The sequence below is a fragment of the Chlorocebus sabaeus genome, chromosome 10, assembly GCF_047675955.1.
Source record: "Chlorocebus sabaeus isolate Y175 chromosome 10, mChlSab1.0.hap1, whole genome shotgun sequence".
Classification (NCBI taxonomy): Eukaryota; Metazoa; Chordata; class Mammalia; order Primates; family Cercopithecidae; genus Chlorocebus; species Chlorocebus sabaeus.
In genome coordinates, this window is record NC_132913.1 from 73,976,514 (window position 1) to 74,000,954 (window position 24,441).

Consider the following 24,441-nt stretch of genomic DNA (forward strand, 5'->3'; position numbering starts at 1 on the left):
TGTGTGCACTTCTTTTTTTAAGGTTGTTGATACACATGGTCAAGTTACTATCCCACTCCCTCCACAAAAACAGGAAGATTTTTGTCAACTTTTTAAAGCACTCACCAGCAGTCAATGAGTCGTTATTTTCCCACACTTGTGCCTCTTTTAAAATAATTTTTAACTGTATGACAGGTGGACTGGGTATTTTAACTAACAGTTTGTGATTCTAGAAATAAGGCATGCGTTTGATTCTTTTTTTTTTCTTTGAAACTAAGTCTCACTCTGTCACCCAGGCTGGAGTGCAGTGGTGTGATCTCTGCTCACTGTAAACTTCACCGCCCGGGTTCAAGCGATTCTTCTGCCTCAGCCTCCTGAGTAGCTGGGATTACAGGCAGGCACCACCACACCTGGCTAATTTTTGTATTTTTAGTAGTGATGGAGTTTCACCTTGTTGGTCAGGCTGGTCTTAGTCAGGCTGGTCTCAAACTCCTGACCTCGTGATCCGCCTGCCTCAGTCTCCCAAAGTGCTGAGATTACAGGCATGAGTCACCATGCCTGGCCATGAGGTTGGTTCTTCACTATACACAAATAAAAATGATTATTTTTACTAATAATCTAATGTATAGTTAAGAATCAAGCTCATGTTGTTATTTGTGTATATGCATATTTACTTCTGTGAATTTCCTTTTTGTGTCTTTTTTTCTTCTTTGCTACTGGGATGGTATTTTGTTTTTCTTTCATTCATTCATTTTTTAAAAAATTTTCACGGTAACTTAAATGTTACGAATATTAACTCCTTAACGCTTGTATGTATTTTCTAGTTTGTCACATTTGCATTTTGAGCTTAAAGTTTTAAACTTTTGTGTAATCAAATCTCTCTGTTTTTATGGTTTTTTTCATGTGCTTTTCTGTTTAGAAAAGACTTCCTCGAATTTAGCTTGGGTATACTGTGAGATAGAGCTCTCATTTTTCTTTTCCTGAACTGTGAACCAGTTGAACCAGTGGCATTTGAAAACTAATGCGTTTCATTCTTGCTGATTTGAGTGCTGCTATCATATTTTATATTTATATGTATATACACATATATTATATATAGGAAATAGAAAAGAAATTTTATAAGAAGATTGTAAAATCCACAGGCATCTATAAAGCTTTTTCCTTTGGCAGTATGTATGTTTGGCAGGTGTATGCTTATCATTGCTACTTTTTACTAAATATTCATTTAAAAGATTTATCTCCACCTAGATGAAAGTCTACTTTATAATAAGCATTTTCCACTGATGGTAGTTTATTTACAGTTTTCATATATTTTAGCCTTTTATATGATATCTTACAACCTCTTAATGAATAGTTTTGAGAATATGTTCAAGCCTTTTTATGTTCATTGAAAATTTTATAGAATGGTATATACATTTTAAAAACTATTATCATTATTAACATGTTTTTCCACTCTTTCTTAAGACTTAATTGTAGGAGCTTTTGGTGTAGATCGAGCTATCTTATACAGGTGAGCATGTTCTGTATCCTGTAATATAGGAATATTCTGAATTATTTGAACATTTTTTAACTGTCAGTGTTTGAATTTTAGTTTAATTTTCTTGAAATAATGATAAAATTTGTTATTTCTATTCATGATTTGCTGCAGGCAAATAGTATTATTTTATTGATATGTAATAATTGCACATATTTATGGGGTATATGTGATATTTTGATACATTCATACAATGTAATGATCAAATCAGAGTAATTAGGATATTCATCATCTCAAACATTTATCATTTATTTGTGTTGGGAACATTCAGAATCCTCTCTTCTAGCCTCTCTTGTAGCTATTTTGATTTTTTCTTTTCTTTGGAGACAGAGTTTCATTGCAATGGGACCATCTCGGCTCCCTGGAACCTCTGCGCCCTGGGTTCAAGCCATTCTCATGCCTCGACCTCCCAAGTAGCTGGGGTTACAGGCACATGCCACCACACCGGCTAATTTTTGTAATTTTAGTAGAGACAGGGTTTTGCCATGTTGGCCAAACTGGTCCTGAACTCCTAGCCTGAAGTGATCCACCCACCTCAGCCTCCCAAAGTGCTGTGATTACTGTCATGAGCCACTATGCCCAGCCAGCTATTTTGAAATGTACAATAAATTGCTGTTAACTATAGCCAATCTGTGGTGCTATTGAACACTAGAACGTCTGTCTTTTTTTTTTTTTTTTTGCCCAGTCTGGAGTACAGTGGTGCAATCTTGGCTCAATGCAACCTTCACCTCCCAGGTCCTAGTGATTCTCGTGCCTCAGCTTCCCGAGGAGCTGGGACTACAGGCATGCGCCACAACACCTGGCTAATTTTATGTATTTTTGGTAGAGACAGGGTCTTGCCGTGTTGCCTGGGCTGGTCTTGAGCTCCTAGCCTCAAGTGATCCACCCGCCTCAGCCTCCCAAAATGCTGGGATTACAGGTGTGAGCCACTATGCTCGCCCGTTCTTTGTCTTTGAAATTATGTTCAAAGGTATTCTCCTGTAGTTTTAATCTCTCTAAAAATTGTCTGGGTTTACATTTTCCTATAAGAAGCAGGAAATTAACCTCATGCTTATGTCTTGGTATTCTCTGACCACAAGGTTAGTATCTAATGAAACCCGAAATGAATATTTTTATTAGAGCAATATGTATGAATTTATACATTTCTATTTCCCAATTTCTTATATATCCCCAGTTATTCTCTGTATTTCATCAGTTCCTCATGACTTAGAATATCAGTTGGCATCCCAGGTGGTTAAGATGTTTACATATCTATGATCTGAGTTTATACATGGCAGGAATACTAACATTAGTGCTGTGTAGAGTTTGTGATGGGTCAATTTAATTGTATACTATACAATAACTATATACTATAGTAATTGTAACTATACAATACTTAACAGATTTCAGAGATTTATCATTTTGAGACAGGCACATTGATTGACTTGAGCCAGCTGTATCTTTGTATAGGATTTCAACCTGTGTATCTGAACTCAGGAAAACTGTATTTATTTTAATTTATTGCTTTTAGTTTTTTAAATTGCTGTTAATTATATAATGTATGTGGTAAAAATGCAAACAGTACAAGAAGGGTATATAAAAAATGTTTTCCCTCACACCAGCTAATAATTTATTTGTTTCTTCTATTAGAAATATTCTATGCATTAAAAAATCATATTATGTATGTGTGTATGTTTATCAGTAGACATCCTTTGTACATTTTGGGTTTTTTTTTTTCTCTCTCACTAAAACTATATGTTGGTTATGTCTTAGAGGTCATTACACTCATTTTCTCCATGGTAGTGCAGTGAATTTGGTAGATGTCTCACAACTTATTTAGCCATCCTGCTTTAGTGACTGAATTCATATAGGTCAGCCATTGTCCCACTTTGCCTGGAACTGAGCGATTTCTCAGGATGCAGGAGTTTCTGTGCTAAAATTAGGACAGTTCTGGGCAACTGAGACATTTGATCACCTACAGTTATGTTGTTCCTGTTCCTTTTACTATTACAGACAATACTTTTAGTAGATATTGTACTATATATGTAGTGAATATGAACCAAAAATATTTCGATCAACCTAACTTTTTAAATAACTTTTTTCTTCATCTTCTTTTTTTCCCCCACTAGGGCCAGACCAGTTATCACTGTAAATGCTGGTCTTGAAGTGTACCCTAGCATTTTAAATCAAGACAATAAAACCTGCTCACTGCCTGGAACAGCTCTCAAAGTTTCCTGGTAAGGGTATTTGTTTAATAATAGTTATTATTGTGATTATTGTACAAGCATTGTAAGAACAATTGAAAAGTGAAGGTGGTAGGGCTGAAATATTGCTAAAACAGTTTCTGTGAGTATACTGTTTTTTCTATTCTTTTTTATTTGAAGCAAGGTCTGCCTCTGTTGCCCCGACTGGAGTGCAGTGGCACAACCACAGCTCACTGTAGCCTCGACCTCCCGGGCTTAAGTGATCCTTCCACCTTGGCTTCTCTAGTAGCTGGTACTACAGGCGTGTGGCACCATACCTGGCTAATTTTTAAAATTTTTTGTAGAGATGGGGTCTCCCTATATTGCTCAGATTGGTCTCGAAGACTGCTGTGCTCAAGCGGTCATCCTGCCTTAGTCTCCTAAAGTGCTAGGATTATAGGCATGAACCATTGCACCTGGCCTTATACTCTATTTTCATGTTATAAATTGGATTATAGAAATAGTGCTCCAAAAAAGAGCTGTAAAGATACTCTGTAAATTAGTATGAAATTAGTTTTTAAAGAATTATGCATTGTCAATGAATATTTTCAAAAAGAAAGAAAAGCTAATAAGATCTCAGTTCATTTATATGTAATTCCAAACAGGCCCATGAACACTTAAATTTTTAAAAGATATCTTGTTTTTCAGATTTAATATCTGTGAACAGCAGCTATTTGAAAAAAATTATTTTGCTCTAGTATATTTTCTGCTTATTCCTTTACTAATTTCCAAAGAAAAATATAATATTTTTTCATAAGTTAAATGTCTGAATTCTTCTCTACTCCATTCTTTCTCTCATCTTTGTCATTTGTATGCTACTTCAGTAATTTTTGCTCTATTTTCATTATATATATATGTATTTTTTTTTTTTTTTTTTTTTTTTTTTTTGAGACGGAGTCTCGCTCTGTCACCCAGGCTGGAGTGCAGTGGCCGGATCTCAGCTCACTGCAAGTTCCGCCTCCCGGGTTCACACCATTCTCCTGCCTCAGCCTCCGGAGTAGCTGGGGCTACAGGTGCCCGCCACCTCGCCCGGCTATTTTTTTGTATTTTTTTAGTATAGACGGGGTTTCACCGTGTTAGCCATGATGGTCTCGATCTCCTGACCTCATGATCTGCCCGTCTCGGCCTCCCAAAGTGCTGGGATTACAGGCTTGAGCCACCGTGCCCGGCCCATTATAGATATTTTTTAAGTTGTCTCATGCTTTACCTCACAGTACTTAAAAGCAAAATGTAGAAACGAGTATCTTTCTTATACATATCAATATAAATATAAAACTAATGAAAAATCTTGACCCATATACTACCAAAATCACCATGAGTAGTCACTCATGAGTTCCCACTTTGGGAAACACTATTTATGTTCCTTCCTTACACAGAAAAGTTGCAGAGAACTTATGATCAAGGAGGAAATGATTGGTACCTAGAAAAATTTTACATCCAAAGAGCCAATTAAAGATATTTTTCCTGAATGTTTTTTAATATTTTTGAATTATTGTTATAGTTATTACAGTTTTGAATTTTCATTTCTTTAATTGGATTACATTAAAAATTCAGTAATATTTGCCCTTCATTTTTATTGATTGGCAGTGAAGTTGTTTTCAAGATTTTGCTGTAAGTTTTTCTGCTTTTCTACCCTGCATACCTCTGTGAAGTTGCCAATAATCTGCTTCTAATTATGTTAGTAATTCAAAGGCTTCAAATGCACTAACTAGAGCAGTAACATCATATGATTTTTGAGTATGGCACATAGTAAGAAATACATTTTGCATTATAAACACATAAAAGTTATTAAATCAAGCATTTCAGAAAATCATACTTACCTTCGATACCTAAATCAGTTTTATTTATTAAAAAAATTTTCTTGCCGGGCGCAATGGCTCATGCCTGTAATCGCAGCACTTTGGGAGGCCGAGACGGGCGGATCACGAGGTCAGGAGATCGAGACCATCCTGGCTAACACTGTGAAACCCCACCTCTGCTAAAAATACAAAAAATTAGCTGGGTGCCATGGTGGGCGCCTGTACTCCCAGCTACATGGGAGACTGAGGCAGGAGAATGGCGTGAACCCAGGAGGCGGAGCTTGCAGTGAGTCGAGATCGCGCCACTGCGTCTCAAAAAAAAAAAAAAAAAATTTTCTTAAGATGCTGAACACAACTCATTCAACCGATTTAAAAACCTGCTAATAAATTGTGAAGAACACTGCTGTAAAGGAGATTGCTAATTAAAGAAAGCTTTGGTGGGTCCTTTTATCAACGGGACAATTTTTAAAATCTAAACTGTCGGCTAGGCACTGTAGCTCACGCCTGTAATCCCAGTACTTTGGGAGACCCAGGCTGGCAAATCACCTGAGGTCAGGAGTTTGAGACCAGCCTGGCTAATGTGAAACCCCATCTCTACTAAAAATACAAAAATTAGCCGGGTGTGGTGGTGCATGCCTGTAATCCTAGCTACTCGCGAGGTTAAGGCAGCAGAATTGCTTGAACTCAGGAGGCAGAGGTTGCAGTGAACTGAGATCGTGCCACTGCACTCCAGCCTGGGCAACAGAGTGAGACTCTGACTCAAAATAAATAAATAAATAAATAAATAAATAAAAATCTGAACTGTCATTTCCCGCCTTTAGATTTATCAACAGGTTCTATAAGCTTGAGAGGAAGTTAGGACATTCTTTCTCTTTTTCTCATCAAGGTACCATGAAAGGAAGTGTGCTTAAATTACTGAAGGATGAGTTAGGTTAGTGTATAGAGTTTCATGTTTTTAGAATAATACTAAGACATGAAGAAAGATGTAAGGCTTCACAATACAAACTATGTATTAGAAATATTAGATGTGGATGATAAAAAATTTGTCTAAACTGGATTATAGGATTTATGTATGTTTTTTATTTTTCCACAGCTTTAATGTTAGGTTCTGCTTAAAGGCAGATGGCAAAGGAGTGCTTCCCAGAAAACTTAGTAAGTGTTCTATGAAAAATAATACTATTTTAATGATACTGCATACACAGCACTTAAAAAATATTTTAGGATATTCAAATAGTTACTTGAATTGTTATAATTTTTTATTTGAATGTTTATGTTTAAAGGCATTTAAGATTTCAACATAATTATTATATTCTTTGGTAACTCTTAAGCTAATTCAAAACTAATACACTTATTTATGGACATTATGAGCTAAATAGCCCACAAAATGGGAAGCATTACCTTTAGAAGGTTAAGCAGTTACGAATGTGAGGTAATGAACTCTGGGGAGGCAGGCATGAATGTTATGTTTGTAAGAAGATGATCTGCTGAGAAGTCTGTGTTTTATGTCTTGGGGCAGCCCCCAGCAATCTCAGGAGTAGAGGTGGTTTAGAAATAGTCAGAAGGAGGAGAAAAAGTTTTGGTCATGCAGTTTAATTCACACAGCAAACTCTACTCTTCTTTTCCTAAAATGGTTGATGTGGTCCTGAGAGCAAGATAGTAGTGTTAAATAATTATTGCAAAGGTTTGTCAATATGTTAATGGGAAGTGGTAAAGAATAATAATAAAGCAGAGAAGAAACTGAAACCGTTGGGTGTGTGTTTGTGTGTAAAAGTTTACACAGGGCAGCCAAGCAAGGTCTCCCTAGGAGACAACTTTTCAGTGGAGACCTGACTGAAATGAGGGAGCTTTGGGATGTGTGGAGGAGTGTTTGACACAGAGGAACTAGCAGTTTCAGCAGGCCTGAAGCAGGAGATGTGCTCAGTGGTTGAGAAACAGCATGGAGGACAATGTGGCCAAGTAGAGCAGAACATGAAGCAAAATAACCCCAGGTGTTCGCTCAAATTTGAAATGGTCAACTTTTAGAGAAACTAGCAATGTGACTTCTGGTTTTAAAGATTTGCACTCTTTTAAGAAACTACTTAAAGAACTGAATCTTACAAGGCAGTAATCCTAATTGCTACATACTTGTTTTACAATGATTCTTGATAACTCTGTTTGATCACTTGCTTCCTGAAGGCATATTCATCTGACAATTTGATATGATAGCTTCACTGGAAGCAGGAGTTTCAAGTGGGGCAAACTGTTCATTCATCATAGTGTTTAATATGATGGTATGAGTACCTATGAGCAAATTCTTCTTAATCAAAATCAGCAAGACTCTTGCTACTTGAATTTATGGTGGAAGTCTTAATTCACATGTTTCATCCTCTGGATTTCCTCCTCTCAGCTTAAATTAAACGATAGCATTTCTCCTGTCTGATAATTGGCTTACTACTATCATTTTTGGGGGAATTATTTATGACATTACTTTAGGGAAAGTTTAGTTAATTATTTAATTATTATTAAATTTTTTTCAGAATTAATATGTTCTAGTCTCATTATAATGTAATGACATTTTAAATTAATTAGAAACAATTTACTTCTTAAGGAATAAAGATCTCTGTTTACATGAAAACTCTAGAGTAGAATAGATAGGTGTCCATAAAGAATATGTTGGTTATAAATCCTTTGGTTTACGTAGATTTCCAGGTGGAACTTCTTTTGGATAAACTCAAGCAAAAGGGTGCAATTCGACGAGCACTGTTTCTCTACAGCAGGTCCCCAAGTCACTCCAAGAACATGACTATTTCAAGAGGGGGACTGATGCAGTGTGAGGAATTGATAGCGTATCTGCGGGTAAGAGATAACTTTTCTGCTAGCTTGTTTTTCCTTTTCAGTCATTAGTTTTTCTTTTTTATCTAAATGATTTTCACTTTCTATAAATTAGTGTTAGATCAAAAGGAAAAACAGAAAAATACACAAAGGAAATTTAGCTTTGTAAAGTGTCAAACCTGAATGATGAACTTCTACTTCTGGCAGATTGGATATTCCAAATGGCCTTTCCACAACAATACTACTGAACAAATTATGAAAAACATATTTGTTAAATGCAACTGGACTTTCAAGACAGTAAAAGAAATCATCAGGGTCCAAAAAAATAATCAATCAACTAAAAAACTCCAGTTGCAAAAATCTGAATTGTGGATTATAAGCAAATATATGAGCCAGAGTTGCTGGCAAAGGATGAAGCCGAAGGAGAGGGCAGGTGGTAATTGCAGACACCAGCACAAGAATTCCGACATATGTATAAGGCTGAGTGTTCTTTCGACAGAGGTGCGTCCTGATTCCAGCAAAAGCCAAATGTAAAACCTTGCTGAAGGGGAGCTATCCAGTATGGGCCCCAGGATTTCCACAGGTTAAGTTTGATGAAATATGAATTCATTAAACACACACACACACACACACACACATACACACACACACACACACAAAGAAGCCACTAGAAGAAGCATCAGATTTTAGACCCACAAAGGCCAGTTACAGAGTACAAATTTGTATAAAATGTTTAAAGAAATAAAGGGGCTGGGCACAGTGGCTCAAGCTTATAATCCTGGCACTTTGGGAGGCCAAAGCAGGAAGATCCCTTGAGGCCAAGAGTTTGAGACCAGCCTGGGTGAGACTCTATTTTATTTAAAGGAAAAAACAAAACAAGACAAAAACATCAGTAAATATTTAGACAATAACATAATTAATGAACTTGATTTAACAGACTTATATAGAATCTACACCTAACAATTAAAGAATATAAAAACTGACCATGCATAGGCCATAAAGGAAGTCTAAACAAATTTGAAAAAGTAGTTTTATAGAATACATGCCATTACAGTGCAGTGGTTAGAAATCCATAACAAAAAGATCAACTGGGAATTGGGAAGTATGATTTTTAAATAACTTATGGGTCAAAAACAAGATCATAATGGAAATTTACTTGCAACTATATTACAATGAAAATATAACATATCAAAATGTATAGGCTATCACAACAGTAGAATACAAAGATAAATATATAGCCTTAAATGCTATTTAATTTAAATGAAAGTTAAGAAAAAATGAAAGAAAGAACAAAACACCACAAAATTAAGAATTGAAGTGGGGCATTACAGATAAGGGAAGAATTAACAGAATATTATGAATAACCTTGGGCTAGTACATAGGAACACTTTTAGACAAAACATGAAAATTCTTAGTAAAACAATGCAACTCTCATAAGAAGAAGCAGAAAACCTGAATAATCCTCTGAACACTTAACAAATAGAATTGGCGGTTAATCTTTACAAAACAACAAAGCCCAGATAGTTTTATAGGCAATATCTACCAAACATTCAAGAACAAGATTTCTCAATTTTATATAGCTCTTTGAAAGAATAAAAAAACAAAATATTTCAAAGTCAATCTGTGAAACTAGTGTAATTGGTTCCTGGACTGGTCAAAAATAGTACCAGAAGGGAGAATTGCATTCTAATGTTAAAATAGATGTAAGATTACTAAGACATTATAAGCAAATAAGTCTTAGCAGTTTGTAAAAAAAGATACATAAACCAAGTTGGGCTTATCGTTTATCCTAGAGTGGGTTAATATTAAGTCTAAAAATGTAATTTGCCACATGAATAGATTAAAGAAGAAACGTAACTGTCTTAAGTACAAAAAAGGTTTGAGATTAAATTTTAAAAACTTCATGATTTAAGAAGCAAGACAAATATCCCAAGTTATGGCTATGAATAAATAGAATCTTACATTTAAACAAAGTCCACGAATACCTATTAATTGGTCAAGATGTGAATTAAGAATTCTTATACATTGCTGACGGCAGTGTGAATTGTTTTGAAGACTTTGGAAAATGATGTGTTACTATAGAGCTGACAAATATACTTGTCACTATGTGTAAGAATAATCACAGCAATTTCTGTAATAGCAAAAACATAACCCATAAACAATAAAAATAGCCTTCGACAGAATGGATAAATGAATTGTGGTATATTTACATGGTGAAATAGTACTCAACAGTACAAAATTAACGTAGGCTACATGCAATAGAATGGATGGATCTTAATGAGAGTGTAAGACAGAAAGCAAGTCACAGAAGCCTACATGTGATCCTATTGAGAAGGAATGCAGAGGGAGGAAGAGAAAGAAGTATTTGGGTAGCTTAAGCAGTATCAATAATGTTCTTATTATGTTGGGTGTGTGTGAGTGCTCATGTTAACATGTCTTGTACTTTCGTGTGAATCAAATAGTACATTGTAAAACAAAAATTGACTAAACGTTCTTACTTGATAAGGATAATCTTTTGGATATTCTATTTCTACATAAGTATAATTTTCCAGAGAATTTTGTTAGAATTGAAGGCTCAGGGATGAATACAGCTGGCTTTGTAATGTGCACTTACGGATTTCTCCAGATAATTTAGGTTGATGTTATCATTAATTCAAAGCCTTTCCATTTCTAGGATGAATCTGAATTTAGAGACAAACTCACTCCAATTACCATTTTTATGGAATATTGGTTGGATTATAGAACAGCTGCTGATACAACAGGCTTGCAACCCATTCTTAACCAGTTCACGCCTGCTAACATTAGTCGACAGGTACTGTACTCAATTTACCACTAATGTGATATTTTGTGATTTTTCTTTACAATTCATGTTATTAAATATTAGAGGAAATTTCCTTTATTATGTTGATAGATGTTTAGTCAAAGTCAGAAGGTTAGGAATCTGAATTTTCTATTTTTTTTCTTTTTTCTTTTTATTTTTTTAGGAATCTGAATTTTCAAGTCAGAGATATTTAAAGCCACTTAACATAGATATACAGAGAAAGACAGGATCACATTTCATATACGTGAAATAGGAAAATAATTCAAGGAGAACAGCAATGTGCCAGTTTGTTTACATATTTTAGTATTTCGCTAAAGATATTTGATGTCTATATTATCTTTGATATTTTAATTTTAAAAAGTGCATATATAGTAAATAAATAATTCTTTTCAGAAAACCAAAGAAAGCAACAAAATTTGATAGGTGGTATTCTAGTTTTAGAAAATCTTATGTATAATGTATTTAAATATTGTTAATTCTAATTACTATTTCTCCTTTTTAAATTACATGTTCATGTTTTTACATTAATATTTCTTCTTTCATCGAACTCTTTGCCCTAAATTTAGGTTGTCATTTTTTTTTTTTTTTTTTTTTTTGTCTTTCTAAGATCCCATAAGCTTTTTTTTTGGTTTGTTTTCTGTTTTTGTAATTTGACATTACTATATGTGATGGTAACAAAAGGCAAATTAAAATATTTTTAAAAGTCTTTTCTAATTTTTATATTTTAACAATTTCATTCTGTACATTAATAATCATAGTATATGTGCCATTTTCTAGTATTCATTAACACAGAACTTATAACCATACTTCTGTGTTTATATTCTTTACATTTTTTATTTTTATTGAATGTACAATATTATGTTGATTAATAGTTTAATAATGACCACCTGAGCCTCTTAATGTCTGTCATTCAGTATTACACTTTCTTTAAAAGTTAATTGTTACTTGTCCCTTTATATAATGTGCTTTCATATATGGGTTATGGTTATTTTCTGTTTATAGTTTTATAATTTTTTAGAAATCTTTTATTATCATTGTTATCACTACTTCTGATTAGTTTTCCAAACTCCGCATCCAATCTCTTTAATGCCAACACCGTGTTAAAACCGGCTAATCAAGTAGGCTAACTTTTGAAACCTCTTGGAGGGCAAAAATAACTGCAGTAATATTTGACTTCCTTTTTTTCCTACCTATTCTCATTCTTCATTGTTTGAAAAAAAATTTTTTTGATCTTCTCTGTGTCCTACATTTGTTCCATCAGTGACATACTAATTTTTAGGTATGTTTCTTTCTACATGCTTAGCTTTGTTATTCACTCTTGTTTTTCTGTTAACTAATTACTCCACCATTTTTATCATTTCCTTTTCTCTAAAACGGATCCTTCATTTCTCTGGTTACATTACAAACTCATCTCTGCACTCTCTTTTTGCTGTCAAATAGAAATATAAAGTTTTAATTGTAATTTTAAATTTGTAATTTTTAATTTGCTGGTTAGCAACTTTTTTTAAAAGGTAAAAAATATATAGGTGAAATTTATTTTAAAAATATATCTGTATTAGTTTACTAGGGTTATCATAACAAAGTACCACAGAATGGGTGGCTTAAACAACAGAAATTTATTCTCTCCTAATTTTGGAGCCTAGAAGTCTGAGATCAAGAGTCAGCAGGGCTAATTTCTTCTGAGGCCTCTCTTCTTGGCCTGTAGATGGTCACCAGTCACCTTCTTGTGTCTTCACATGGTCTTCTTTTCATGTGTGTGTCTGTGTCCTAATCTCTTTTTAAGCATCAGTCATTGGATTAGGGCCCAACCTAAAGACATTTTAACTTAATAATCTCTTGAAAGACTATATCGCCAAATACAGTTCCATTCTGAGATACTGGGGATTAAGGCTTCAACGTATATATTTTGGGGGGACACAGTTCAGCCCTTAACAATATTTAAAATATTGTCATTTTTACATGGAATCGCTTAAAAATTATCAGTGGAATATTTTGCATTCTATTTCTTACTGTCTTCAAAATCCAGTGTGTGTTATATACTTTTAACACATCTAAATTCAAATACTTAGGTTTTATTAGAAATTTTTTTTGTATTTAGAATTCATATAATTAACAGTTGAAAAAGTAGATTCAAATACTCAAGTTGTTCTAAACATACTAAAAGTTTTGCAGTAAGAGAATTAAGCATCAGCTTTTAACATTAAATTAATTAAAATTAAATAAAATTTAAAAATCAGTTGCTCAGTGACATCAAGCTCATTTCAAGTGCTCAGAAGCCACATGAGGCTTGCAAGTAGCTACTATATTGGACAGTGCAGTTCTAGTGTTTCCCTTTCTGCTCCCTAATCCTTTGGTGTTAGAGATTTAGTGTTTTCTGCAGAAAGAGTTGGGTTTTTTCCTCTCATTTTTTTGATTCAAATACACATTAAGTCCTTTTTTTTTTTTTTGAGACGGAGTCTTGCTGTGTTGCCAGGCTGGAGTGCAGTGGCGCAATTTTGGCCCACTGCAACCTCCGCCTCCTGTGTTCAGGTGATTCCCCTGCCTCAGCCTCCTGAGTAGCTGGGACTACAGGCACCCACCACCACACCCAGCTAATTTTTTGTATTTTAGTAGAGATGGGATTTCACCATGTTGACCAGGATAGTCTTGATCTCCTGACCTCATGATCCACCTGGCTTGGCCTCCCAAAGTGCTGAGATTACAGACATGAGCCACCGTGCCTGGCCTCAAATACATATTAATTTCTTACTTTGTGCAAGATATAATATATATAACTGTAGAGATTTGGTTGTCTGAGCATGGAAGACATTGCTTTTCCATTTCTGAAACTATCTTTCCTGACAGCATATTTTAATACTATGGCTGCTTCAATGCCAGCTAAATCCTTTTCTTCCCCTATAGAGTGATGTTAGCCAAGTATCTCTATATTACAGTTTCATTAATATTTTATACATATGTCTCATTGCAAACTTAAGATACTCATCTAACATTCTAACTGGGAATGTTATACATACATACCTTATCACTAGTTAATTTGTTATCTGCGAAGTCCACACTTTCTTCCTGATATAATCTAATCAAGCCTTGATTTATATTTGGCATGATGTAAAGAATCACCATATAGTTCTTCTAATGGTCCTTTTTGAAAAAGGCTTATAGCAACTGCATATATCTAGGTAAAGGAATTAATTCACATATATTTTTTTGTTTCCTTCAAATTAAAACGACAGGTAAGAATCTCTATCCAATACACAGCCATTTGCAAGCCTCATGTGGCTTCTGAGCACTTGAAATGGGCTTGGTGTCACTGAGGAACTGATTTTTAAATTTTAATTAATTTAATGTTAAAAGCTGATGCTTAATTCTCTTACTGCAAAATTTTTGTATGTTTAGAACAACTTGAGTATTTGAATCTACTTTTTCAACTGTGAATTATATGAATTCTAAATACAAAAAAATTTCTAATAAAACTTAAGTATTTGAATTCAGATGTGCTGAAAGTATATAATACATTCTGGATTTTGAAGACAGTAAGAAATAGAATGCAAAATATTCCACTGATAATTTTTAAGCGATTCCATGTAAAAATGACAATATTTTAAATATTGTTAAGGGCTGAACTGTGTTCCCCCAAAATGTGTATGTTGAAGCCTTAATTCCAGACATTCCTTGTTACTTGGAAGTGTACAATCATCATCAATCATCATCCTTTTTTTGAGGGACTCTGTTTTTCTCTTCCTTTAAATCTTTTTCTCTCTTCTTTTTGTCTACTTCTGTGCTTGAAGCAAAAATGGCCTCATCTTTATTTTCCATTCTTCTCTTAATTTTTATGTGTCTTCTTTCACATCCTACCCAGCTCCTCTGCTTTTTTCCCAGTGTTTCTCTCTTTTGGGTTTTTCCATTTTGCTCTAGCTGGAACATTCTTCTGGCCAGATCTAGAGGGGAAAAAAGTTCAGGTCTTTGCTTTTTTCACCTACCTTGATTGGCTAGCTATAATGCTTCAAGCTCCTTTTCCTTGATCTTTTTCCAAATGACCATGCAATGCTGGACTCATTTTATCTAGTTTCTTTTTCCCCTTGGTCTCTGCCTGTCTGCTGAATACGTACAGCTCCTTATTCTTTTATCCGCTGCAGCCCTATTTCCATGATATTGGTGGAGGCACAGTCCATAATGAGAAATTCTAGAAGGGAGTCTATTTTGCCCGACATCTCACAACTTAGCTAGCAGCAGAGTAAAAATGAGTAAAAATTTCTTGATTATTACTTTCTCTTTTACACAAGTCCTCATTCAAAGATGATAACAGCTTAATTTGAGATAGAACTGAAAGGTTCCAAGGAACTGTATTATATCCTATGAATCTTTTTCTTCTTTCTCATTCTTGACTGGCTACGCTGACCTGTTTAAAAATAAGTGGCGGTGGTCCCTTTTGCATTAAGGTATACAAACAAGCTGATGAGTACATGAAAATATGTACATGTGTACATACGTGTATAACCACATAGATATTGATAAACACTGCTTATGCCGCCTGCATTGGTATTTTTCATGTAGAAAAATAAAATGTTTTTTTCTAGGCTCACATTCTACTTGACTGTGGTGAAGATAATGTCTGTAAACCCAAACTGGAAGTTTTTGTAGATAGGTAAGTTTTGCTTGAAATAATAAATAATGTAGTAAGAAATTTAAATGGAAGGGTACATTTTTCTATTCAAAGGACTAACATATTTTAACGAGAGTTATACTGGAGGGTAATGCATGAGTTTCTATAATACTAAAGCTATCAATATTGAGCTTCTAAAGAAAATATCTACTATGTTTTCACTAGTTGCCTAGGTTGACAGGCATTCAACTTTGGGTAATATCACAAAGTAATATTGTATCATTTTAAAGATACATTTCATTGCAAATATACTTTGAACTCAAGGAATATCCTTACCATTTTGTATGGTATATGAATTATAGATAATATTGTGAGAATTATGACACATGATTAATTTAGCTTTTAGAAAAATATTGGAGAATTACAAAGTACATATAATTCACTTCAGTCATAGATATGAATGATAGTGATATATTAGTGGCATCAATGTTTATTTTTACTGAGAGAACATTGGATTTGCACCCAGTGTGCTATTTTCTGTTTTCTATCAAGCTGTGAAGTAGTCTTAAAATATCTTGAGACACTGTTGAACATGTTGGTGCTGTGTATTTAACTCTTGTTTCTTTGAACAGTCATACTTTCCCCATCTAGTCTTTTTTTCTCAGTCTGGATTTGTATTGTTAACTTGTAGTGATCAAAAGAAGATCTATATTGGGGATGACAACCCTCTGACATTGATTGTTAAGGCTCAGAATCAAGGAGAAGGTGCCTATGAAGCTGAGCTCATCGTTTCCATTCCACTGCAGGCTGATTTCATTGGGGTTGTCCGAAACAGTGAAGTAAGCAGACTGCCTCTTTAAAAATCGAAATGCACTCACAGATCTTATTAACATTAATGAGCTGCTCCCCTATTTAGTGAAGCACAAGCTTAGCTATTCTACCTAAGGCTAAATTGCTAGACAATGGAGTGCCTCTCTTACATAATTCCTTTTAAGCCTAATACTTTGCATAATGCATTGATATGACATTTTTAGAATTGCAAGCTAAGTGCCTGGAAACGAGGTTAGATAGATAAAGTGTCTAAGCCTGTCCATCAAATTATTTATCAGAGGCTTTATGGTTATGTATGGTAGCCCTCTAGGGATCTTTTAGAAACACTTCTGCATTTCCATGTGGCAATTGTACCCAATTCTGGCTTTTTCCTTACCTCCTGGTTTGCTCAACTACATTTATTTGCTTAGGACAAGAAACTGAAATATCCAACTGCATGATACTTTATTTCCTTTCATATCCTTTTTCTTTGTCTATCAAAGGCCTTAGCAAGACTTTCCTGTGCATTTAAGACAGAAAACCAAACTCGCCAGGTGGTGTGTGACCTTGGAAACCCAATGAAGGCTGGAACTCAAGTAAGACAATTTAATTAAACAGATTTTTTCTCCCCAGCAAATAGAAAAGCATATTGTTCTCTGGGCTCATAGTAACTTTAGAAAATAAGCACTTTAAAACAATGTCCTTAAATTGGTTTCGATATAACAGTTAAATGATTAGTAGAGTTTTGCTTAGTTTTAACTAAGATACGAAACAATTGGTTGTACTCTTACATGGTTTGCAATCAGCTGCTCTGTACGCCTCCTTCACTTTAGTAAATGGATGAGAACATGGTTTAAACTAAGGACTGAAATAATAATTTTGCTCTTTTCACTGATGCCTTAATGGATCCTGAAAAGCTACTCTGGCAGCTACTAAGACTGTCAATCCTAGGTGAGCTAGATTCCATCACAGGCCCCACACAGAGGATCAAAGCAAAGGTTAGTTGAATAAGGCTCCCCTTCAGATGTTAGAGCAGGGTGCCCAGGAGCTTGAAAAGCAGCAGCCAATGGCTCACTTTCCAAATCCTCTAAAAAGTAAACAAAATATACCTTGTAGAATTCCTAGTAGCAAGGACAAAATGGCAGTATATGCTGTGTGACTTTTTCAATAGAATTTAATTAATGATATATTGATATGAGTACTTTGAAGATATGTAGTGATATAGTTCTAAGTATTCCATGTTTCTTTAGTATGTCTTCTATTACAAGTCATTATTATTTCTAGATGTACGGTATCTTAGGGAAGAGAACTTGAAAAAATTACCCTAAGTTCAATTTTTCACATGTATTACATGTTTTATTAACAATGAGCATGCCTTTTATTTTCTCATATTCTCATTCTCTCTAGCTTTCTGGTTATTATATAGTTTCTGCTTATTCCAAGTAGCCAACTCCAGACTTTGTGGAGTGGGAGGCAGTATCCAGGAAGTACTGTTTTTATGTGTCATTGATCCCTAAGAAGCCTTTTTTGTACCCGGTGGTTCAGTTGTTTTATTTAAAATCTACCAATTTTCTGCCTGCAGGAGTTAGGATATTTGGTGTTGGGAGTGTTATGAGAAGTGTATGGAGAAATTCTGGTTGTGGCCCTACTCATGCCTTCTTTAGCCAGGTTCTCTTACTCTAGTAAATCATCCATTTCTTCTTTTCTGGGCTATGAACACAGCACATACTTTGGTTGTTAGCTTCCTGTTATCAAATCATTGCACCTAGTTGCTAGACTTTCACTGGATCAACAAACATTTACTTTTGCATTTTTTAGAAAGATAGTATTATAAGGAGGTATAATTATGATTAATAATTGTTGTTAAATAGGCTGTCTTATGGATTGGCCCAGGTATATTAAGTAAAACAGATTTGATAGAAAATAAGATTTAATTATCTTTGTTCAGTTTTATTGTAAGCTCAGAAAAAACCCATTTTAGAACATTATTTTTTATTTAGGCATTGGATTTGAAATTTTGCTAATTAGACATTGACTAACATTACTATCTTTTCCTCTCTCCTTCAGCTCTTAGCTGGTCTTCGCTTCAGTGTGCACCAGCAGTCAGAGATGGATACTTCTGTGAAATTTGACTTACAAATCCAAAGGTATGAAAACAACTTATATTCACTTATGACTATCAAATAAATATTATGTGTTGTAAATATACTATGTAATATACTTTAAATATAGAATAGCACAGATTAAATTTTATTGCTTGATTATAGCATTTTAAAATCAATATTTACGTTATAAGAATAACTTTATTGTCAGGTTTGAGTTTGTAAAACGCAATTTAAAATCCGGAAATAAAACGTTCATCTTCTTGGAATTAAATGTTAATGAAAATAACAATTTTGAGGTATAAGCTTTACACTTGTTTCTTTTGTTAATTTTTAGTTTCACTGGATTTGCCTCTGTATGTTTTTGGTGGTTATGCCTAATTCAGTTTTAAGTTTTTTTTTTTTTTTTCTTTTTCAGCTCAAATCTATTTGACAAAGTAAGCCCAGTTGTATCTCACAAAGTTGACCTTGCTGTTTTAGCTGCAGTTGAGATAAGAGGGTCAGTATGAATACTTAGTTGAGTATCTCATTCTCACGATTGCTTATTAAAGGTAACTATCAGGCCTTAGCCTCTTCTGGACAGTAGACACTACATGTTTAGTGGTGGTTTTACTAGGGCATTAGCTCCTGTAGAAATAAAATCCTAGGCATGTTCCAAATCCCCAATACTGGGTGATCCTCAAAAGGAACAAAACATGGCAACAACATGCACAAAATAAGTTTATTGAACTTTTACACAAATTATCAATTCACCTGTTACATGTACATTTCATAAGAGCAGTTTTTGTGCATGTGTGTGTTCATTAGTTTTCTCTTGAAGTATTTTTAAAAATTAGATCTAATTTTATTCACTTGAGTAATGAATACAGGGCACTTTTGAAAATGGACTGACTATATCATTTTGATATTCATGGTAGGTTTTCTTTGGTCATTGTTTAGAGTCTCGAGTCCTGATCATATCTTTCTTCCGATTCCAAACTGGGAGCACAAGGAGAACCCTGAGACTGAAGAAGACGTTGGGCCAGTTGTTCAGCACATCTATGAGGTTTGCAGTTGTTGGATTTTACCCAAACCTAGTGAACGAGCCAACGAAGAGAGGAACAACTAAGCTACTTAAAAAAAAAAAATTCTATGTAATTTTTATGTAAACTCTACATTGGTTAATTATGTGTCAGATATTTGTTTGAATGTTTTCCTTTTTCATAAATTCATTTTTATTTGAGAAATAGCTTTGTTTAAATAAAGCAGTTTATATAATTTGTTGTTTAAAATCAATTGTTCTACTTGAATAAAAGAAATAAGTCACTGGTACTTTCTCATGGGCATTTTGTAGTTCTGGCTAAAAATGAAAATACCTGTGGCAAATAATCAAAACTATTTCTATAGAAGAAAATTTTCTTTGTCATCCTTCATTAATAATTTTTAATATTTCACATTTTGTTTATACATATATATATATATATATATATATTTATTTTATTTTATTTTTTTTTGAGGTGGAGTCTTGCTCTGTTGCCCAGGCTAGAGTGCAGTGGCCCAATCTCAGTTCACTGCAAGCTCTGCCTCCTGGGTTCAGACAGTTCTCCTGCCTCAGCTTCCCGAGTTGCTGGGATTACATGTGTGCACCACCACACCTGGCTAATTTTTGTATTTTTAGTGGAGACAGGGTTTCACCGACAGGGTTTCACCATGTTGGCCAGGCTGGGCGTGAACTCCTGACCTCAAGGGATCTGCCCACCTCGGCCTCCCAAAGTGCTGGGATTACAGGTGTGAGCCACTGTGCCCAACCTTGTTTATATTTTTATCCTGACATATATTACTCTGTGTTAGAGACAAATGTTGAGTTTGATAATTTTTGCATAAAAATAGCCACATTGTAATTAGAGGTTAACTGTGGAAACTGTGCTGTTGTTTAAAACCTATTGCTAACATGATTTCTAAAGTTGATGTAGGGGAAGGATTATGGAATAGATTTTTGCCCAAGGTGTAGATACATTTTCTTTTTTCTCGTTAGCTGAGAAACAATGGTCCAAGTTCATTCAGCAAGGCAATGCTCCATCTTCAGTGGCCTTATAAATACAACAATAACACTCTGTTGTATATCCTTCATTATGATATTGATGGACCAATGAACTGCACTTCAGATATGGAGATCAACCCTTTGAGCATTAAGGTAATGTGCTTAATAACAGCTCTTCATTATAATGATATTTCATTGCCTTCTTTCTAAACCTATAAAAGAAATTCATAAAATAAAACAACTATTTTAATATAAAACCCACTCTGCAAAAAATTGTTTAGTTCGTAAGCAGTATACTCAGGATAAGTTCATTTGTATAATGGGTAAGAATTAATTCTGTGACATCCTAGTGAACCGTATCTTCATGGAGTGCTTACTGAGCCTCATGAGATGTCCTTCAGGGACTCAGTTTGACCTTGGCTCCATCACATTGTTGTTTGTTCAAGGCGTAATATCACATCAAGGGTGTTTTGTTGTTAAAATTGCTACTTTGGGATAAGCTTTACCGTTTTACTCATGATTCTTTTGACTTTTGGATTTAGTCATCTCCATAGATTTTTACTAGAAACAATTATACAGTATGGTCTAAGGAAAGGTAAAGAAACAAAATAAAAAATACACCCACGATTGACATCACAAACGTACTGTGGAATTTCAGGCCATTTCTGTGTGTTACCTCGAGGTAAGCAAGGGCTGAAAATAATGGTTAGGGAGAGCTAACCTTTTTGGTACATATTAAAGACTAATCTTTATTTTCTGTCCTTACTGCTCACCATATACAGAATGGTAAATATTCTATCATACTAAATTTTCATTCACTATTTTTTATTCGTATCTAAGAGTTTATATCAAAATGCTGATATAAAATGTTTTTTGTTATCATTTACCACCATTTTGTTAATGTGATTGCATTAGATTTCATCTTTGCAAACAACTGAAAAGAATGACACAGTTGCTGGGCAAGGTGAGCGGGACCATCTCATCACTAAGCGGGATCTTGCCCTCAGTGAAGGAGATATTCACACTTTGGTAAGTGCCATTTCAAGTACGTGCACTATAGACATTTAAAAATATGTGACTATAGAACTGACGCCAAAGAACATTTCAAAAATAACAACAGCTGTGCTTGAACAACTACATTTATTTTTATACCATGCATTCCTCGTACTTTCCTTTTTCCTAGTCAGATTAATGCCGTATTTTCTTCAAATGATCTATTTTTGTAGATGGCTAATAGAACTAGTTTATGTCCCAACTTAATTTTCCTACTATAGTTCTTTAACTGTCCTTTTTCTTGGCCTCCTCCTAATCTCTGAGGCTTTAGTACGATACTAAAAAATCCAGAAGGTCCCAACAAAAATACATTGGAATAATAATTAGCATTTGATTAACCTTTGTTGAGTTAGCCTATATAATGGCTATAATGTTTTTAAAGGCGATTGCTTTTTTTTTCTTTTAATCAACAAATCTCCAAATCTCTAGTAGAGAACCTGGTATAGTGTTTTTTGTTTGTTTGTTTGTTTTTTGAGACAGAGCCTCCACTTTATCACCCAGGCTGGAGTGCAATGACACAAACACAGCTCACTGAGGCCTTGACCTCCCAGGCTCAAGCAATCCTTCCCTCTCAGTCCCCCAAATAGCTGGGACTACAGGCGCTCACCACCATGCCCAGCTAATTTTAGTATTTTTTGTTGAGATGAGGTTTCACCATATTGCCCAGGCTGGTCTCGAATTCCTGAGCTCAAGCAATCTGCCCACCTCAGCCTTCTAAAGTGCTGGGATGACAGGCATGAACCACCAGGCCCAGCACTGCTTATGTTTAATAGTGATCACTGGTTACTTTTACAACACCAAATTCTGTGGTTCTTGTTAGTTCTCATCCAGTTCAACTGCCTAGTGACTTTTGTTCACTTAATCACTTCCTTCTATTGACTCTCATGGCTGTAAATACCATCTGGTATAGATGCCTTTGATTTATATTTCCAGTGTGATCTTCTGCATTGAACTTCAGATTCCAATATCCAACTGCTTGCTAGAAACTGCTTTTAAATATCTAATAGGAATCTCATACTTAATTCTCAATATATACCCTTGGGTTTTCCCAAGTCTGCTCTTTCCATAAAGTTCTTAGTTAATTTTAGTAAATATCAGCTTCATTCTCTTAACACCTGGACCTCATGCTTGACTCCTCTCTTTATCTCAAATCTCACGTCTTGTATTTCAACAAATTGTATCAATATTTACTTTCAAAACGCCTAGAATCTGGCGCCTTCTCACTAGTTTCATCACTAACACAACCTAACCCAGGCTACTTTCCCTTCTCAATTGTACTATTGCCAAACTCCTGGTTGGCCTCTGTATTTCTGCCTTTCTCCCCACTATACTTTGTATGCCATAGAAGCCACAGTGATCACTTTAAATACAGGTTAGGTTGTGTCACTCCAGTGCCTTCCCGTCTTACTCAATGAGAAAGCAAGAGGCTACAATGACCTTTAAGCCCAACGTTAACAGGCCCTTCCTGCCTCTCTGCTTGCATCTCCTCTCCTTACTATTCTGTTTCTCAAATTTTCCACCTTGCTCTTCATTGAGCAGATAGCCCCAAGCATGTTTATTCCTCAATGCTTTGAAATTGCTCTTCCATCTGCCTGAAATTCTTTGTCCAGATATCCTTGTAGCTTATTTTCCCATATCCTTCTCATGTCCTTAAAAGTAAACTTATGTCAGAGGAATTCCCTTACCAACCCATGGGAAATAGAAACTGCCTTCTACCTCCCAACCCCACTTTTGATCTTGCACTTTCTGTCCTCTTTCAGAATCTGCTTTTTTTTGAGACAAAGCTTACATAAAATTAACCGTTTTAATGATTTTAAAGTGTATAATTTGGTGTTTTTTAGTATAATTACAACATTGAACCACCATTACCACTATAATTGTAAACATTTTTGTCACCCCAAAAAGAAATGCTGTACCCATTAAGCAGTTTATCCATTCTCCCCTATCATCAGCCCCTGGTGACCACTAACCTGCATTCCTACTGATTTGCCTATTCTGGACATTTCATAAATGTAGTATCATACAACATGTGGCCTTTTGTGTCTAGCCTTCTTTCACATAGCATGTTTTCAAGATCTACATTGTGGCATGCCTTAGTACTTCATTTTTATGCCTGAATAATACTCCATTGTGTGGACATACCACCTTTTGTTTATCCATTCATCAGTTGATCAACATTTCGATTATTTCTACTTTTTGTGTATTTTGAATAGTGTTGCTATGAACATTTGTGCATAAATTTCCATGTAAACATGTTTTTCACTGTTATTGAGAATAAACATAAGAGTGTAATTGCTAGGTCATATGGAAACTCTATGCGTAACTTTTTGAGGAACTGCCAAACTATTTTCCAAAGTTGCTGCAGCATTTTACATTCCCAGCCAGCAATATATGAGGGTCCTATTTTCTCCACATCTTTGTCAACATTTATTATTTTCTGGTTTTGTTTGTTTTAAAATTTTTATAATCAGGATATCCTGGTTGGTGTGAAGAGGTAACTCATTGTGGTTTTGATATGCATTTCCCTATTGACTGATGATATTCAGCATCCTTTCATTTGTATTTCTTTTTTAGACAAATACCTATTCAAATTTTTTGCCCATTTTTAAATTGAGTTGTTTGCCTTTTATTGTTGAGTTGCAAAGAGTTCTGTATATATTCTGGATACTACCTTCATTAGATTTATGATT

General features: G+C 34.7%; 1 protein-coding gene across 2 annotated transcripts in view; it reads left to right on the plus strand.

Moving 5' to 3' along the window:
* The window catches only part of ITGAV (integrin subunit alpha V), a 91,090-nt gene that overhangs the window by 58,578 nt on the left and 8,071 nt on the right, over positions 1 to 24,441 (plus strand). For both annotated transcript variants that reach the window (XM_007965573.3, XM_007965574.3), the window contains exons 14-26: positions 1,444 to 1,489; positions 3,622 to 3,729; positions 6,628 to 6,686; positions 8,215 to 8,369; positions 11,020 to 11,157; positions 15,741 to 15,808; positions 16,458 to 16,605; positions 17,080 to 17,172; positions 18,644 to 18,723; positions 19,097 to 19,177; positions 19,618 to 19,723; positions 20,693 to 20,851; positions 21,614 to 21,727. In XM_007965573.3, the coding sequence (XP_007963764.1) occupies positions 1,444 to 1,489; positions 3,622 to 3,729; positions 6,628 to 6,686; positions 8,215 to 8,369; positions 11,020 to 11,157; positions 15,741 to 15,808; positions 16,458 to 16,605; positions 17,080 to 17,172; positions 18,644 to 18,723; positions 19,097 to 19,177; positions 19,618 to 19,723; positions 20,693 to 20,851; positions 21,614 to 21,727 (1,355 nt within the window). The remainder of the gene's footprint in view (positions 1 to 1,443; positions 1,490 to 3,621; positions 3,730 to 6,627; positions 6,687 to 8,214; positions 8,370 to 11,019; positions 11,158 to 15,740; positions 15,809 to 16,457; positions 16,606 to 17,079; positions 17,173 to 18,643; positions 18,724 to 19,096; positions 19,178 to 19,617; positions 19,724 to 20,692; positions 20,852 to 21,613; positions 21,728 to 24,441) is intronic.